We start from the raw sequence: 19,642 nt of genomic DNA on the forward strand, positions 1-19,642 counted from the left end.
ATTTCTGACTGTAGATGATGGTAAAGCTCCAACAGTGAATTTTATTAGTCTTACCGCCACTGCTTTCATTTCTTAAAATAAAAATAGATGGGCAGGTGTCACAGTATGTAATAATAAACTGTATTATCAAAGAAAGCTTCGACTGTCACCAATCCTACTTCATATCCCAAATACTCACCTTAAGGATTTGCTAATTAAATATTAAGATTGATCTTCTAGTGTCACGTGAGTGTCTGTGGCCCAAATTTGTGTGATTTAGAACACATGATTAGTGAACAAAATAATGATGAGTCAATAAATAATTGCTTAATTGATGAAAAAGCAGAAACGATTGCTAAACATTTCAGTCACGGTGTAACCCGGTATTTACGAATAGAGGCGGTAGTTCCGTTTCCAATTCAGTTGAAGACATTGATAAATTGTTCGGTGTCCAGAAAACTGAAACAACTGCTTTTCATCCAGCTGCTACCGTATTAGCAGAAATATTCAACAGAACTTTGCTAGTTATGATCTCTCAATACTGTGAGTAAGATCAGAAAACTTGGGAAGAGCTGGTTCATTTATTACAATAGTGCTGAAAATGAGTCTACTCTAGAAAGTCCGTTTTTTCTATTACATTGTAGAGATGTAATGCTGCCAAAGCAAGCAAGAGATAATGACCCCAAAAATATCTTATCATGCAGTAGATTATCATTACAAGACTGAGTGAACTAATAAACATTTTGCACAACCCGCTGAACATAGAGAGGAACAAGCAAACAAAAAAGCGAAACTAGTGATATAAAATTAACATATAAACTATTGATCAATACCCTTATACTTAAAAAAGGAAATACCAATAAACTATTAAAACTATGGAAAGTCCCTTTTAGAATCCTTAAACAAACAAGTACAGTATATTTTAAAAATAAAGAAATGTGTGGAGAAAGAAAACAGTTGGTTCAAATTAATAGATCAAACAAACTGATGAAAAGAAACCCTATCATTACGAATATATGATTGATGAAAACCAAACAACTGACAAAAAATAAAATATTAAAGTCGAAACTGATTATTTGAATAAATTAGATTTATCTTATGATTGTGAAGAGACAAGTGAAGCCAGGGTAGAAACTTAGATGTTAGCGACCGTTAATACCACATTCGGTGATGGAAATGTTGACATAGATAACCCTAGGTATAGCCTCTCTAGTAAAGTCAACGTCCCTGCACCCAAAGACAATATAGGTCTGGAACGCCTATAACGATCTCTTTACGATGTTGGACACATTGAGGTATTGCAGAGTACTTACGAGTTATTACTAGAGATCTTCTTTTACATTGTTACATGACGTTTTTTAAATTTTTTTCTACCATCCTCACGACCTATTATATATGATAAATAATACCCACAAGTAGTTCAGATACTTAATTCTTTTATGATCCTGTACCAACTGGTTACTGATATACGTTAAACATCAATCTATCATAAATCATTCTTCATCATTATTAAATAGGTTATCGTCTATAATTCAACCACTTCAGTGACCACTGAATAAGACAACCAGTTCTGGCTTTCCTTTTTAATTTACACAGCCCATCTAATTTCCTAAATATCGTTAGAGCCAATATCTCAGGTACTGTGTATAATACCAAACTTACTGGTATTACTACCAAGCATAATGTTATGATCACTGAATCTCATTTTACAAGTTAGTCCTTATAAATTATTACAAAGATATTACATTTTTGGTAAGAACTCTTCATTATATACTAAACACTATTGAAAATGACCATCTTATAAATACATCCATTCATTTACTGTTTCTATAAAACACGCACTTACCAACACCGAGAGATATAACAACAATAAACGATACTTGTTTGATATAAATTGTGATAAAGCCTACATCATGCATACGAAGAAGAAACTCAGCTTACAAATCTACTTTTTTGAAACGTCATTGTTTTATATGTGTGATACCAGAGTATGAAACGTGAAATATACATTAGAAAATTTAGTTTCATTTATTTGATCTTTTTGTTGTTGTGGTACAAAGCTGTATTCTGGTGTATCTCCACCTTGACCACTGGGAAGAATCAAACCACAGAGTCCAGTAGTAGAAGTGTGGAAAACTTGACCTTAAACTTTTAATTTAGTAATATTAATGTAGTTATTGTTAGTTTTATAACTTTCTGTGGGTGGGTGGATAATCTCTTATGACAGTTTATGAATTATAATGTTTACCATATTTTTCTCACTACACATTTAACTATACGTCAATGGAAAAATTACTCAAACGATGCAATAAAGATATATGTTTTTCAGATGTGTCCTAGCAGCTCACGAAATGATTTCGAGTTTTTAATCTTTTTAAATTTTCTTCTCGTAGATCCGTCATCTCTTGATGAATTTGAGATCTAATTACAGTTTCTGACTCAGGAACTCAAATACTTCAATTGTCTTATTTGACCACGATCAAGGTCTAATAGGTTAATTTACTTTAGTCATATCTACAAGAATTTCAATCTGAGGGTACATAAGTACAGATTATGGTGAGTAATCAAAAAAGTCACCAATACGCACGCTCCGTACATGGTATCACTATCACCCAAAAATACAGTAAATAAGAAGAGAGAAAAGGTCTCACAGAGTAATTCACTTTAATCCTAAAACAATTTCAAGTGTCGCAACTATTGAAGATTCCCTTTCCTTTAATTCATCATGTTCATACATACTTCTACAATTTATGCTATTTACAAAAACAGCCCTGTATAGTTTATACTCTTGATATAAACATATTTGTATAGTTTGTACTATTTACAGAAACAAACTTGTATAGTCTATACTATTCTAAAGCACATGGGACAGGTAATACGTTTGATTTCCTTCTTGCACTCAATATTTCTGTGATATACTATTATTGCACAAAATTTCGAGATTCACTCTCCAAATGTATTCTAAAGAAACTAAACTGAACAAGCATTTGGTTCTGTATCAGCACGTGTTCATGAAACAGTAGAAACACACAAACAGACAGATTAACGAAAGTTTTCTTTTAACTTTAAACTACTCTTTATTTCTTACTTTATTCAGTTTATTATTATGAAAATATCAAATTAAGTTTCAATGAAAAGTTTTTTTTTTTCAAAATGCAGTTTACAGTAATTTCAAGTATATATACTTTTCTCACACTATGTAACCTGCGGGTTTTTAATTCAACAAAGGAAAGATTTCACAACATCATTTCTGTCGGCGATAATCTAAATCCCAAAGAGCTGTAAAAATAAAAACATATATGAAGTTAGATATAAGTTGAATTAAAAGCACAAAATTGTCGATGTTGTTATAAATAAGTTATTTAACAAACAACAATTATTTTTGAAGAAATGGTGAAGTTTATTCGTGATGACGTGAAACCCAAAGGAAGAAAAATATATCTCAAGATGGCTTGTAGGGGTGTTAAAACTTTTACTAAGATAAAGTTTAATGTAAAGTTTCCATCTTCTTTGGTCATTTTCAGGTTAACAAAAAGTAGGAAGCTTTCTCTTTGTTAACTTTAGAAACTTTATGTTTTAAGACAACTATAAATTATTTTCTAAGTGTATTTGAGTACTGTTATAATTGGCTTCAATATGAATTCATTTCTGAATCTTCTCCAATTTACTAACACCTAATTGTAAAGCATAAGATAAAATGTTCCATTCTTACCCTTTAATAAAACTTATGCTGCACGAACAGAATAGTCCTTTCTCTTCTCCCAAAGAATTATGGACAATTTATAGGGTCTTAAATGGCTTATATCTAATGTAGGTTTTATGCGATGGGCAAAGTGCAGATAGCTCACTGTAAATCTTTGCATCAAGAATACAACGTGAGCTGAAGCCTATATGTTTCTCATTTAATAACTAATACGTATTTTAATCTGTATAAATATTTTGTTCTCCAACATTACACATTAATCTGAAAGCCAATTACTTATATTAACCTCGAAAAAGCGGTAAATTATAAAATATTCTGTAATTTTAAAAGCAGTAAAATTAATAAAGCACCTTTTAAAAAAAATTGAAAACTAGTGACGATATGGTGCGATAGTTATTGAAAGATCAGACTATGCGTTCTTATATCATGTGAGATATTATTCACGTTGTTAAATAAAATATTATATAAGTTACGAATTTTGAAACTCTTGGGCTACACTTTTAACAATGACAGAGCAAGCATGTTTGATATTACAGGGATTCGTTGTCCCTGTGTCGCTGACGTGGCCAGTGGGTTAAGTTCCTAACTTTATTACCAGAAAATTAAACTTTGAAACACTTTTGTATTTAAATTTTGATATCCTCATTTGAAAATTGAAAACAAATGAGCTGTTTCTTACCACTTATCCTACGTCAGTACGATGTTCTACCTCCAAAAGGCGATTGTCATTCATTTTTAGCTCTCTATCCAATCCTCTTCTTTGTCCTCTTCCTCTTATTCCTTGTCTTTTTTCTTCTTCTTTCTCTTCTTCTTCCTCTTGCTGATAATGTTTCTCTTCACAACCCACCTGTTAAATTAATGTCACTGTAAAAACCCAAGTTTAAGTTTGTGTCTCTTCTAAATATATTTTTCTTGTATTTTCCATTTCGACCACCTATTCCGAAACCTGGTTTATTGTCAAAACCACTTTTATTCCTATGTCAAGAGTGGTCCAACATCCCCTCATTTCTCCATTATTACCAGAACAATTGTCGATGTTTCGAGTTATTTCCTTTTTTCCGATTTTAGCGTAACTTCTTAAAGTGTAGACTTCAATAAACAAAATCAGAATGAAAACCTATAATAATAATAAATAACAAAATTCAGTTTTCTTATAAAACTTTGTTCGTGAGGAAATTCTGTACACCCCAAGGTATTTTACAGAGACAAACAAATATAGAAACACACACAATCAAGTACAGATGTAAATTAGCTTATCGTATAACCTTTTCCCTATAAGGCTTTAAGATTTTATTGTGAAATGTTTTTAGATAGAACAAATCAAGTATAAAATAAATGGCATTATTTTTCTTTAGTGTAACTGGTTTAGCCTAACTTGTATTAATAATTGTAATTGAAATAACAAAAGAATGAATAATTTTGTGAATCTAGTCAACATAAACGTTATTTTACTGGTGTTATGACAGATACCGCCGGAAAAGCTTGGTAGGAAATTTAACATAATTCCTCCAGTTTTTTGTTTAATATGATGAGAACATTTCTCACAGCGCTGTTTTATTGGGAATTCTGTTATTTATATTTCACTAAGTATGTCCCACAATAACACAAGGTCTCTCATCATTGGAAATTGCTAATAGTCCAATTATCTCATATCATGATGTACCACTTCTCATACTTAAATGGTACCATGTAACAAATACAAATATTTGTCTCAAGTGATTTGTGACTCAGTTTGACCAATAATTATTCTACAGAATATACTGTAGAACCCTTACCACTGTTCTTATCTTCATTATATTACGATAAAATAAAATACACTGATATCAACTGTAAGGTAGTTGGTTATGTTAATACTATTTTCATGTTTACATACTTACATGTGGTGAAAGGACGTAATCTTACTTAAGGCCATATTTGTGAGTTACGAAACTGTTGTGGTGTAACTCTCCTCTTGTAAGTTTTTAATTAAACAAATATATACTTTATAATTGGCTTTCATTTTCAGATGTATTGACAAACAAATATAAATCTCAAACTAACGCTATAAATTTTATAGAAATGTTTTTAACTTTCTTTTTGACAGTGATGTACTTTCAAAGTCCGACATTATAAGAAATAAGCATAATAATGTTTATGTTGCTAGTTCGTCCAAAAGTAAATTACAGAGTTATTTGTTTCTCTTACTTAAAATCTGAATTGTTTTGAGTTTAAAACTTTAATTTCTTTTCTGTTTTATCATTTTATTATTATTCATTGTTTGTTACACTGCTCTTGAGTTTAGGTTAGGTACAGTTACGTTATGTTATGTGAAACTCTCAAACTGAGTTTATTTTAAACTTCTTAAAAATTTCCATTTTACTTAAATTATATGTTCAACAGGGCGTCCACTAGCTATTTCTTATAGACTTAATGTTCTACGTTTTACAGTAGCGACAACTGAATATTCAGTGAACTCAGCAGATAGCCCGATGTGTGTTTGATATAATAATAAACACACGAACAGAACTGAATATAAATAAATTTCCGAACGATATTTTCTATTGAGAGGGACTTATATTATATCAATTTTTTCCAGTTGATATAATATGTATGATTGACAGCTTCCGTTCTCATTAAATAAGTTTATTTATCCAAATTATAGTTTCAATTAACAGATCTTTAAAATTGTATAAACAGTCTACTCTGCAAAGTCCTTTCTTTGTATTACATGCTAGAGATGTACTGCTGCCTGTGCAAGAGATAATGAATCCTAAAATATTTAATCATGCAGTAGAATATGATTATAATTATGATTATGTGTAGTTATAATTAGAAGTAAGTTGACAATATAGGACTTGTATAAACATCCTTGTGTGTGTTATATATTTATGTATGTGTGATTATTTGACATTTGTCTTCGTATGTTTTAGTAGTACACATATCTTCTAGTTTACCACAATCATTGTCCTTTAGATGAATGGAAACATGGCGGCACAGAACGGGTATGGTTTTTATTGAAGAAGGAAATTTTATATTATCAGGAGATAAATGGATAATTTTCGGAGATATACCATTTTTATAGTATGTTCGATTAATAATTTGATCACAAGAAGAGCTAATACCGTTTGAGAAATCTTTGGTCGTAAGTAGTAGCGTTAGTTTCGATGACAGTGGTTAGGAAAATATGACGTCATTTCATATGACAAATCAGGGAACAGCTATCTTATGCTCAGTACGGATCTTACAGGAAGAATTGATTAAGAAGTACAATACCTAAGTTAGACGATATCTTATTAAAATAGAAGATTTGTTATGAGAATTAAAAATATTAAAAACAACTTTTCTAATTGTGATCGGATTGCACAAAAACTTGTTTTAATAGAGGTAGGTGGAAGTGTTTTGAAATTTTTATTTGGAACCGCAATAATAGGCGATTTACGTGACTTAAACAAGAAAATATAACATCAAAGACAAGTATCTACAGAAATAGTTAATTTAACATGTGACTATAACGAATTCATTAAATCACAGACTTGATTTACATGACCAGGAAGTTAGAAAAGTGCCTTAAGCATTAGAAAACATGACTAACACTTTGATACATATCAAAATAAGACCGTCTTTGCTACAAAATGCAGGAACTGAAATGTTAGATTTGAATTATAGAATTCAGATTAATTAGAAACAATTATCATTTACAGTTGGAAATAGTGGGACTATGTATTAGTAAAGTTAGTACAAGTATTGTTTGTGGCTGAAGACAGAAAGTTCAGTTCATACTTTATACGTACAAGTAAATTAGAAAAAGTGTCAGATGAAACCCAAAGGAAGTTACCTTTGGACGTGTAATCCATGAAACCTACAAATAGTAAAGAGATTTATGTGCATCATACTTGGAATGATGTTAAGACAATGATGTTTGTACTTGCAGATCGAAGTATAATATATAAATATTTGTTCTTTTTATAGTCCAGATAATTTATTCTTAATATTTATCAAAACAACTTTCATTAACATTCTTCAAGAAATGTTACGTCTTTATTGACCCTCAAATTTTTACTATTGTCATTACAATTAATAAATCTCAATGTCAAACATTTGGTCACGTTGTAATATTTCTTCTGGATCGTTTCTTATCCAAATTGTCAACTTCTTCGGTCTCATCGTGAAGCATATTTGACCATAACATTAACATACACAGAAATCCCGATTACATTAAACAAAAACTTTCGAATGATGACAAAATAGTGGAATGTGGTATTCAAACAATCTAAGGAACCGAAAACATCGTAAAATAATTGAAACTATACAATTTGTATTCATACTACTGTACAATGGGGGGAAGAAAACTAAATTCTAAAGTCGGTTTTAAGGAATGATTGTATCGATGTATAAAATAATCGTTCAGCCGTTTTGCTCTTCTCTTTTGCAAATCATTGGTAGTAAGGAAATTATTTCAAATTGCCGTATTTTTCACCATTTAACGTTTAAAGAATACATTTTATGCTATTTTGAGTTGTAAAAAGATACTCATTGAATCCTGGAATATTTTAGCCTGACGATTTTACTAGGCCTAACTCTATTCAGCTTTGTTGATCTACACGATTGAATTGAAATTCGTTCTGCTGGTACTTGTAGGCCTAAAATCATTAAAGAGAAAATTAAATATTTAATCTGTGACGTTGAGGCCTCATTCACTTTCTGATGAGTTTATAATGAAAAAATATCCGTTTGCAACACCTATACCTGAAGAGTGATCTTTTGTTTTAAAACGATGGGAATATTTCACACAAACATAAAAACACGTACGATCAGAATATTACAAATCTTAATGTGTTTAATTTTTGTTAGGGGTAAATTTTTATTCGGCCTGTTTTGTCATATTTTATATTGTATGTTTCCCATTAATTTCTTGTTCCACAGGCATAATTTCCTTTCTTGAGAACTAGTCAATAACAGCAGCCTGCGATTGTTTCGTTGTCTTAAAATTTTAAAAGGTTGTACAGTAATTCCTGTTCGCTGAATCCAGAAATGATAACCATATTACTCCATCACGTGTAGATTTCTGGAAAAGTGTTATATGTACTTTCACTTAAGTGACACATTTCCATTGAAATGAAGTCACATATTACTATGCATAAATGTTGACAACCAGTGGCTGTAGATTTCTCCAGACCAATCGCAAAACAAGAGTCTCATCGACTGTTGTAGTACCCATGAGAAACACACCGATAATATATAAACGGTTAACAGGAGTCTGACGTGTCATTTCTGAATAGTTTTGTGTATGTTTTTTCGATTTCGCGCAAAGCTACTCGAGGGCTAGCTGCTCTAGCCGTCCGTAATTTCACAGTGTAAGACTAGAGGGAAGGATACAAGTCATCACCACCCACTGCCAACTCTTGCTGGGCCCTTTCTGGATAATATCTGATTGTGCGTGCACTTATAACCTTTTTTACTTTCAGTATTATTTGTTCGTCGTTGTGGCAGGTAATGTAAATGGCCCAGATATATTCTCTTATATTTGTAGCAAATTTGTTGTAAAAAATCAGTGACAAAACGTTACAAGATTTCTCAAAAACCTGCATTCTGCAACACACGGAATAAAAAATAAATTTCTTATTCAATCTTCATTTTGTTATAAGACCTGCCACTGAGACCTGATGTAGCTGTATCTACTTCACCAGAGACTCTTGATACAGTATTATTTGATTCTGAATCTGATGTCAATAGAAATGATAATAAGGAGTGTTTTAAACCTAAAACATCTGGTGAACCACAGCTTTTCATACAAGATAAAATATTGATTTGGTGATAGATTTGATCTTTTTGAAAGATTCTCCAGGGATTATAGGTTACAGGTTTCAGGCTGAGAGCTTACGTTCTGTAGGGACATCACATTACTGGTACAGAAATAATAAGAAACAGTTTATACTTTTTTTCGTATGAAGATTCACTGGTTTATTGCACAATTAATGCCAACACTAGGAGCTGCAGTATGTGAGCAGAGTGAGTTGTGATTGTTCATTGATTGCTCCAAAAAAGTTTGAAAGCTCTTTTACTCTATAGTAACATGTATGAATTTCTTCCTATTGCTCATTTGGTTGATACGAAAATCTCTAACTTTTTCTAAATAAGGTCAACTACAAAGATCATCACTGTAAAAACTAAACAATAGAGCATGAAAGTTTCAGCTATCATAACGTAACCCAAACTAATCTGAATTCACGTTTTTTTATGTGAAAGGGACAGGAACGTACTTATTCAACATTCAAAAAAGAAACAATGACCATACTATGTCAGCCTGACACTAGGTTGATAAATAAAAGATAGACCACAATACGTAGTTTTAATAATAAAATACGAATATTTCACCTAAACAAATCAAGATGAATGAGGATTCATATTCGTTTCTCAACAATGTTCTTCTCTTTACTTCAGTATATTTACATTTTCTTGAAAAACATAATAATCAAAAGTGATAAACGAAATGAGAATTGGTTCTAACTAAGAGTTTGTTTTCTTCCTGATTTTTAAACAATATCTTCGCCATAGAAAGAAATGAATATTTATTTTGAAGACTGCGTATTTGAATTACGAAAAACTAAAATAACTTGTATCTAATTTAAATTATCAGGCCTATGTGATATTGTAAAAAACTTCGGAACAGTATTCAAAACTCTATATGCAGTGATATTATGGGGTCACACACTCACGTAATATCAACAGATCAATTTTAATAATTGATGAATTTTAATAAAAAACTAATAAACATTATAACACACATTTATACTCACATGAGATACTAATGTCAGACATATCACATTGTAACTTTTATATTTTTTATATAGTTCTTTAGAAATTTTCAATAAGCAGAATAATTTATAATACTAATATTAACACCGCACAATACATATGTGATATCCATTGCTGACAACGTGTTTCTTTTCCGACCGTTTAATACACGATAAACATAATTTGTGGAATACTACTTACGTAAGACATTTGATACAACATACATTATACATATTATAAATTAAATATATTAGAGACATTATAATCAGTAAAGTTAGTGAAACTAACATTAAAAGAACAACAGAGCATACTTTACAAAGCACGTATCAATGACTTAGAAACACGATAGTAAAGTATAATAAAAATTTGCAATGACTTCATATCTCTTTATATGATTTTAAAACAGCTGTTAATTGAAACTCTCACGTGCATAAAAATCGTATTTAATAAAAACATTAGTTGTTAATTATACATGCTATACCAACTGGAAAAACTTGTTATAAAATAAGTTCCTGTCAAAAAGGCGTTCGAAGAGTTTATTTATATTCAGTCGTGTGAGGTATTTTTTATTATAGCAAAGCCACATCAGGCGATCTCTTGAGTCCACCGTATATTCAATTGTCTCTGTTGTTGTTGTTTTTGAAATTTCGCACAAAGCTACTCGAGGGCTATCTGTACTAGCCGTCCCTAATTTAGCAGTGTAAGACTAGAGGGAAGGCAGCTAGTCATCACCACCCACCGCCAACTCTTGGGCTACTCTTTTACCAACGAATAGTGGGATTGACCGTAACATTATAACGCCCCCACGGCTGGGAGGGCGAGCATGTTTGGCGCGACCCTCAGATTACGAAGCGCACGCCTTAACGCGCAAGGCCATGCCAGGCCCTCAATTGTGTCTACTGTAAAATATAGAACATTAAGTAAATAAGAAGTAATTACTGGACGAACAGTATAATGTATAATTTAAGTAAAATGTAATCTTTTCATTTAAAGTAGGTTAACCTAAACTGAAAAGGAAAGTTTCACATAACATAATGTAACTGCACCTAACCTAAACTCAAAATGAAAGTTTCAGTATGATAGATAAATAAATAATAATAAAGTGATATAATAGAAAACAAATTAAAGTTTTCACATAAAATAATTCAGATTGTGATGAAGAGAAACAAAAACTCTGTAATTAACTTAAGGATGAACTGACGATATAAACACTATTATGATTATTTGGCATCATTTCGGACTTTGAAAGTACATCAGTATCAGAAAGAAATTAAAAATGTTTCTCTAAAATTTATGGCGTTGATTTATATTCGTTTGCCAATAAATCTGAAGAAAAAGTTAATTATAGAGTACGAGGTTTCTTTAATTAAAAACCAATGAATAGAAAGTTACATCATAGCAGTTTCGAAACTCACAGCTATGGCCTTAAGTGTGATTGTGTCATATCACCACATTATGTAAACACGAACAGTAGAAGAATACTTTTAACATAACCAACTAATTAACAGCTGATATCAACGTAATTTAACAATCGCAGACTAATGAACATAAGGACAGTGGTAAGTGTTCTACAGTTTATTCTTCAAGTTAATTATCGGTTAAACAGAAACACAACTCACTTAAAACAGATAGTTGTATTTGTTGCATGGTATCATTTCAGTCTTAGTAGTGGCAGTCCTCTACGTAGAGTGATGCCAGATAATTTCTGATGATAAGATACCAAATATCATTATGGGAGATATTTATTGAAAAATAATTCATAACAAAGTGTTCAGAAAAATATTCAAATTTAGTTTTACAGAATTTCCAGTAAAACAACACTGTGATAAATGTTCTTATCATATAAAACAACAAAGAGGATGAATTATGTTGAATTTCCTGCCAAGCTCCTCAAATGGTATCTTTCACAATACCTGTAAAATAATGTTTATTTTATCTCGATTCACTAAATTAATCAACGATTTGTAATTTCAATTACATTTATTAACACAAGTTAAGCTAAACGATTTAGACTCAGGATGAATAATTTTATTTTATTTATATTTAAACTAATCTATCATATCATTTTTCGACACATCTCTGGTGATTCTTATAAATGATTCTAAACATATTACGTTTCTGGTAAAAACTGTACATTATAAACAAGACACTGTCTTTACATGTATCCAACCTTTGTTCAGCTTAGAAGTTGAAATCCATTACACTGTGGTATCAACAAATGAATCTAAATATTATAAAACTGCACGCGGAGTTTTCTTTAGTAAACCAATTGAATTAATTTCGTAATTCAAATATTTTGTCAAAATATATCAATCAGTATAACGAAACGAAGCAAGTTTGTATAAACTGAACTTCTTAATAGAGAAACTACGACTTTCCTAAATAAAAATCACAAAAGGTCAGATAATTTTTTGAGAATTTGAAAATGACCAGATGATAAATAGATCAGTTCATACATAGTTGATATTAATATACCTACTTACAAACATCAAGAGATGTAACAATAATAAACCATACTTGTTTGATGTAACCTGTTACAAAAGCTTACGTCATGGATACGAAGACAAATTCAGCTTACAAATTTGCCTTTTTGAAACTTCACTGTATTATATATGAGAGGCTGGAGTATAGAACGTGAAATATAATTACAAAATTCAGTTTCATTGATGTTTTTGTTGTTTTGATACAAAGCTACATCCTGGACTATCTCAACCTTGACCAAAGCGGAGAATCAAATGACAGAGTTTACTTCTAGAAGTCTGGAAAACATGACCGTAAACTTTCAATTTAGTAATATACAGATATTAACGTACTTATTGTTAGTTGTTATAATTTTCTGGCGGTGGGAAGAGAATCTCTTATGACAGTTTATGCATTGTTCACCATATCTTCTCAGAACACATTTAGCTATACGTCAAAAAACATATAAACTTGTTGTTCTCAAACAATGCAATAAACATATATTTTTCAGCTGTGACTTAGCTGCTCATAAAACTGCTCCGAGTTTTCAAATACGGAACGTTTTCCTCGTAACTCCGTCATCTTTTGATTGATTTGAAATCTAATTCTAGTTTCGGAATCAAGAGGTTAAACCCTTTAAATGTTCTATTTCATCACGCCCAAGGTCTCATAGGTTAATTTACTCTTAATACCGCCCAGAAGAATTTTAATTTGAGGTCAGGTAAGTAGACGTCGTGATGAGCAATCAAATGGAATCGGCAGTCAGCATGTTCCACACATGGTATTAACTTTAACCCGGCCTAAAAGAATTTCAAGTGTCGCAGCTATTGAAGATTCTCCCTTGCATAAATACATCCTGTTCATACATATTTGTATAGTTTACTTTATATACATTAACATATTTGTATAGTTTGTAGTATTTAAAGAAACATACTTGGATGGTTTATATCAATTACAGAAACACCCTTTCATAGCTTATACTATTTAGAAAAACATACTTGTATAGTTTATATTATTTAGAGAAACAACCTTATATAGTTTACTCTATTTACAGAAACACCCTTGTATTGTTTATACTATTTACAAAAACATACTTTTATAGTTTATATTATTCACCGAAACATACCTGTGTAGTTTATACTATGCTGAAGCTTATGGGACTGGTGATTTGTTTCACTTTTTTATCTCAATATCTTTATGAATCAAGACTGGATATATTCTAAAGAAACTACCCTAAATAAGCTTATGATTCTGTATCAAACCTTGTTACTGGTAGAGAAGAAACACACAGACAAACAAATTCACGAAAGATTTCTTTTAAATATAATTTACACTTCATTTTCTGTTCTAGAAAAATCAAACTTGTTACAATTCAAATTGTTTTTTTAAATTTACAATTCAGTTTATAGTAATTTCAATTAGAATTTGTTCTCGTACTACATAATTTTCTGGTTCTTAATTGAATGAAGGTAAAATTTCAGGACATCATTTTTACCGACGAGAATCCGGATCCTAAGAAAGTCTAGAATTATAAAATCTTATCAAGTTTTATATAAATTGAATTAAATCACATAAAGTGTCATGATGGTGTAAGTAAGTTATTATTTAATTAATTTTAATTATTATTAAGGGATTTTGGTATTTCATCTTTTAAGAAAACGATAAACTATTTCATTCATGTATTTTATTTATTTTGTTGGGGCTTGGCATGGCCTAGCGCGTTAAGGCGTGCGCTTCATAATCTGAACGCTATTCTATTTATGAATCTCCTCTTATTTCTTCAAATTGTGTTTTCTATTTCACAATTCAGTCTACAGTAATTTCAATAAGAATATTTTTTCGCATCACATAATTTTCTGGTTCTTAATTGAATGTGTGTGTGTGTGTGTGTTTTTCTTATAACAAACCCACATCCTATTATCGCTTCAGCCCACCGAAGGAAATCGAACCCCTGATTTAAGCGTTGGAAATACGGAGACATATCGCTGTACTAACGTAGGACGAATAATAAAACTATATAGATTTGTTGTATTTTATCCCCGTATACTGATTGAATCTTTTTGTACAATATTTAACACATTGTTATAAATATGGTTTCTAAAATGCTGTTAAACATAATTAGTAAGTAGTCATTTCAAGCTACACTGGTTGATTGAAAACGCATCAAAGAAGTTAGGTTGATCAGTGTTACAAGTTGTTTTATTTCTCAAGTATTCAAAATTATAAAAATATAATATCCCATTTTCTGAAGAATAGATTTGAATCAATTGCGTTAAACAAAACAGAGAACTACACCAAGCAATGCATGACTTCAACTGATGTTTGTTCAGCTCCTAACCCAACAATCGTTGTACAGCTGTGAGGAAAGGTCTTATTATATCAAAATCATACGTTTTTCATGTATTTTAAGATATGGATCCGTTAAGTTTTCTCTTTGCTTCTTCACAACTGCATACGGAATTATCTCTAAATCCACTTTATTATAATTTATTGTAAATATATACATGGGTTCGAATTCCGGTCGCACCAAACATGCTCGCCCTTTCAGTCGTACGTTAATGTGTGATATTAAATTACTATTAGTTTGTAAAAGAGTAGCCTAAGAGTTGGCATTGGGTGGTGATGACCAGCTACCTTCCTTCTTGTTTTATACCGCTAAAATAGAGACGGCTAGCGCAGATAGCCTTCGTGTAGTTTTGCGCGAAAATTAAAAACATACAAACAACTGTAAATATATATATATTTTATCGGCACAGTATAATTATTTAATATTAACCAACTTATTCTTTTTATTGGTTAAAGAATGAATTAAGACAAATTGCCATTATAATGTTGTAGTTATTCCAAATATCCATATGTACAAACTATAGCTAAAATATATCATCAGACCTGTGTAGAACTTTGTCTTACACTACTAAATTAGGGATGGCTAGCACTGATATCCCTCGAGTAGCTTTGTGAGAAATTCAAAAAACAAACAAACAAAAAACAAGCAGTGTAAGACTAGAGGGAAGGCAGCTAGTCATCACCACCCCACCGCCAACTCTTAGACCACTCTTTTACCAACGAATAGTGGAATGATCGTCACATTATAACACTTCAATGGTTGAAAGGGCGAACATGTTTCATGGGATGGGGATTCGAACCCGAAAATCATGAGAAAGGACTGCGTTATAAACAGCAAATCCAAACCTCTTACTAATTGTATAATTTATTTTAACTTAAGAAAAGAAGCCGAAACAAAAAATAAATTAATGGCATTTTGATTAATTTGTTTTTAAGTTAAAATTAGTTATTTATTTATTATATATCATAAAACCAATTCCCTTAAGGAATATACTCCTATTTATTTGGAGCTTATTGTAAAGTAGAAGTTACAATATTTCATTTTTACCGTTTTATTAAACCTGAGAATTAGTTATACTAGACAAATACAAGAGTTCTCTTTCTTCCCCTAACGAGTTATCGGTGATTTTAGGTAATAACAGATGTTAGATTATATATGGTGGATAAATTGCAAATCGCCCACTGTGTAGCTTTGCACTAAGAAAACACGTGAACTGAGACCTTTATGTTTCTCATTGCATACTTAACATTTTGTTTAGTGTGTATAAATTTTAAGTTCTTATACACTACGCATACCCACAATAAGTATCAACTTCCGGTTTCTACTGGTGTGAAACCGCAGACAAACCGCTTTAACACGTGGGGATAAATGTCGGTCAGTTAATATGTTTCTGTCCAAAAATTATGAACTGCTTCATCACTTTACCTCCTTTTAAGTTTGTATTACTGAATTGGTTTGTTTCTTGTTTTTAATTTCACAAATAGCTACACGAGGGCTATCTGCGCTACCCATCCCTAATTTATCAATTTATGAATGCTAGTCACCACTACCAACCGCCAACTCTTAGGCTACTTTTAAACAAACGAATAGTGGGATTGACAGTACATTATAACGCCACCACGGTTGAAAGGGCGAGAATAAATTGGCGTGACGGGGATTCGAACCCGTGACTTTCAGATCACGTGTCGAGCATCTTAACCAGCTGGCCATGCCATGCAATTAACATTAGTGTGTGTGTGTTTTTCTTATAGCAAAGCCACATCGAGCTCTCTGCTGAGTTCACCGAGGGGAATTGAAACGCTGATTTCAGCGTTGTAAATCCATAGACTTACCGCTGTACCAGCTGTGGGACATCAACATTAGTAAAAACAGGTTCAAGTTTGTTTCTTCAGATTGATTGTCGAGCAGCGTGGCTGGAAGGTTAAATTATTTACACTTCTGACGAGAAAAGTGGAACTTTGCAATATTTTCATATTTAAAGTTTCAAATACTCAATAATACTCACCTCAGTTAGCTATCACGAATTATCCTCTGCCATTACCATTTCCTCTGCCATTACTATTTCCTCCGCCTAAATGTAGACCGTCGTTCCCGTTTGGGAATCTACCCAATCCTCTTCCGTTTCCCAATCCACTGTCGTAACGTCTACCGCTTCTTAAGCCAAACTTGGGATGATGTTTCAAGCCTAAGTCTCTGATGGCGTCTCTTCTCAACCCTTTTTTGTTGCCTTTTCCATTTCCATTATGTCTTCCAAAACCTGGATCGACGTCAAAGCCAGATAGGTCAATAACTCCCCTTCCTCTCCCTCTGTTTCTAGGACCACCGTGACCATCGTAGATGTTCCGGATGTTTTTGTTATTTCCATTTTTAGCGAAACTTCCTACAGTGAAGACCGTAGTCATCAAAAGCAGAACGAAAATCTGTAATAGAAATAAATATCAAAATCATGTCTTTTATAAAACTATGACCATTAAAAACAAACAACCTACTCGTTTGGACCTTGAGGAAATTCTGTAGACAAAAGTTATTTTACAAAAAAAACAGACACACAAACTATTACAATATAAATTAGCCTATCGTATAACATTTTTCCCGTAAAGCTTTGAGATTTTATTGTGAAATTTTCTTACATAGAACAAATTAATATAAAATAAATGGCAATAGTCAAAATCATTTAGCCTAATTTGTATTAATAATTGTAATTGAAATTACAAATGTTGATTAACTTAATGAATCTAATCAACATCAGTGTTATCTTACTGGTGTTGTGACAGATACCACTCGAGTAGCCTGGTTGAAAATTCAACATAATTCCTCCTGTTTGTTGTTTTATATGATAAGAACATTTATCACAGTGCTGTTTTACTGGGAATTCTTTTATAATAAAATTGAATAACTTTCAAAGAATATTGTTATCAAATTTATATTTCACTAACAATATCCCAAAATGAGATCAGGTCTCGTATCATGAGAATTTAATTTTTGTCAAATTATCTCACATTATTCTACGTAGAGGACTGCCACTTCTAATATTGAAATTATACCGTGCAACAAATACAGCTATTTGTTTCTGATGAGTTGTGTTGACGTTTGGGAAATAATTAACTTATAGAATAAACTGTGGAACACTTACCACTGTCTTCATGTTCGTTGTGCTGCGATAAGGTAAAAGACGTTGATATCATCTGACTTACTAGCTGATTATGTAAAAAGTTTACGTATTTATATAGGGAAGTGTTATGACATTATCACACTGAAGGCTCTACAACGAAATTACAAAACAGCTAATACACAAAATGCTCCTTATTAGTTTTAATTAATAACAAGAGACGTACCTAATATTTGGATTTTCTCAGATGCATTTGCAAACGAAGATAGATCAAAGCTATAAAATGTTAGAGAAAATTTAGTAATTTTCTATTTCATACTGACGTACACTGAATGTTTGACATCATTCCAACTAATCAAGATGGTGCTTCAACTTTTAATAAATTTATTATTATATTACTAAGAAGTTTCAGTTCGCACTGAAAATTTATCATTTTATGAAAAGGAAGCGTTGATTATATTATGTGGAAATATTTGTTGATTGTAAAGTAAGAAACAATTGGTTACTGTTATTGAATTATGATTCAAGAATATTTTTCAAACTTCACTAAAACTCTCAAGGTTCAGTAAACATCAGTTAGTTACTGGTTTAGAAGTTTTATTCTCTGAAACAACGTCTTGAAAATCTTTTATTTTTCTTTTAATCCTTTAGTAAAACATTTCCAAATTGACTAAACTATTCACCGAGAATTTCAATATTGAGTTCATCAAAACTTATGTAAGAAGATTGGAGAGAAAAGAAACACTGAACATACAAAGTAATTGTTGCTTTGTATCAAAAGACTGAAAATCCATAGATAAGTTACATTTCTTTCTCGCAGTTTCCTTTTAATTACATTTAAAGTTCTCCATTTACAAAACTTTGTTACGTATTACCGCTAGCACAGAAATAATCATTGACGTATCATGTTAATAACAGTTTTCTACCAGAACTTTACAATAATGCTATCTGTATCCTGTATTCTGCATGGAGACCTTTGACAAACATAATCATATACTAACTTCACGAAAACGATAAAACTTCAGTAAGATTATTTGCCAAATGTACTTTTTTGTTTAGAAAACTCTCTATATAAACGTTCAGAAACACCGTATCCCTGTGTGTTTATTAATTAATAGTCAAATTTATTTCTATATAAATATAAATTCATATCTATATGTATGCAAGATATTTTATAACAGTCTTGCGTAAAACTTTTGGTTTGTCTCTCAACGTATTTCATTCTTGACGAGTTGACCGATCTTGACCCAACCTGGAATGCTATTCAAAA

At 31.3% G+C, this 19,642-nt stretch overlaps 1 protein-coding gene and 1 long non-coding RNA gene across 3 annotated transcripts in view; one reads left to right on the forward strand and one right to left on the reverse strand.

The window, feature by feature from the left end:
- Positions 1-19,642, forward strand: part of LOC143254185 (uncharacterized) — a 44,743-nt gene that overhangs the window by 21,246 nt on the left and 3,855 nt on the right. The gene's annotated exons all lie outside the window — the stretch shown is intronic.
- Positions 10,127-18,466, reverse strand: LOC143251506 (uncharacterized). Of its 2 annotated transcripts, none has more exons than XM_076502785.1 (3): positions 18,397-18,466; positions 17,269-17,683; positions 10,127-12,369 (listed from the first exon to the last, which is right to left on the reverse strand). In XM_076502785.1, the coding sequence occupies exons 1-2, from the start codon at positions 18,406-18,408 to the stop codon at positions 17,288-17,290; spliced, it is 408 nt and encodes a 135-aa protein (XP_076358900.1). In that variant the 5' UTR covers positions 18,409-18,466; the 3' UTR covers positions 10,127-12,369; positions 17,269-17,287. The 2 variants fall into 2 exon arrangements, with proteins under 2 accessions (XP_076358900.1, XP_076358901.1); XM_076502786.1 differs by lacking the exon at positions 10,127-12,369 and adding an exon at positions 12,394-14,428.

This window comes from Tachypleus tridentatus, chromosome 6, assembly GCF_004210375.1.
Source record: "Tachypleus tridentatus isolate NWPU-2018 chromosome 6, ASM421037v1, whole genome shotgun sequence".
Taxonomy (NCBI): Eukaryota; Metazoa; Arthropoda; class Merostomata; order Xiphosura; family Limulidae; genus Tachypleus; species Tachypleus tridentatus.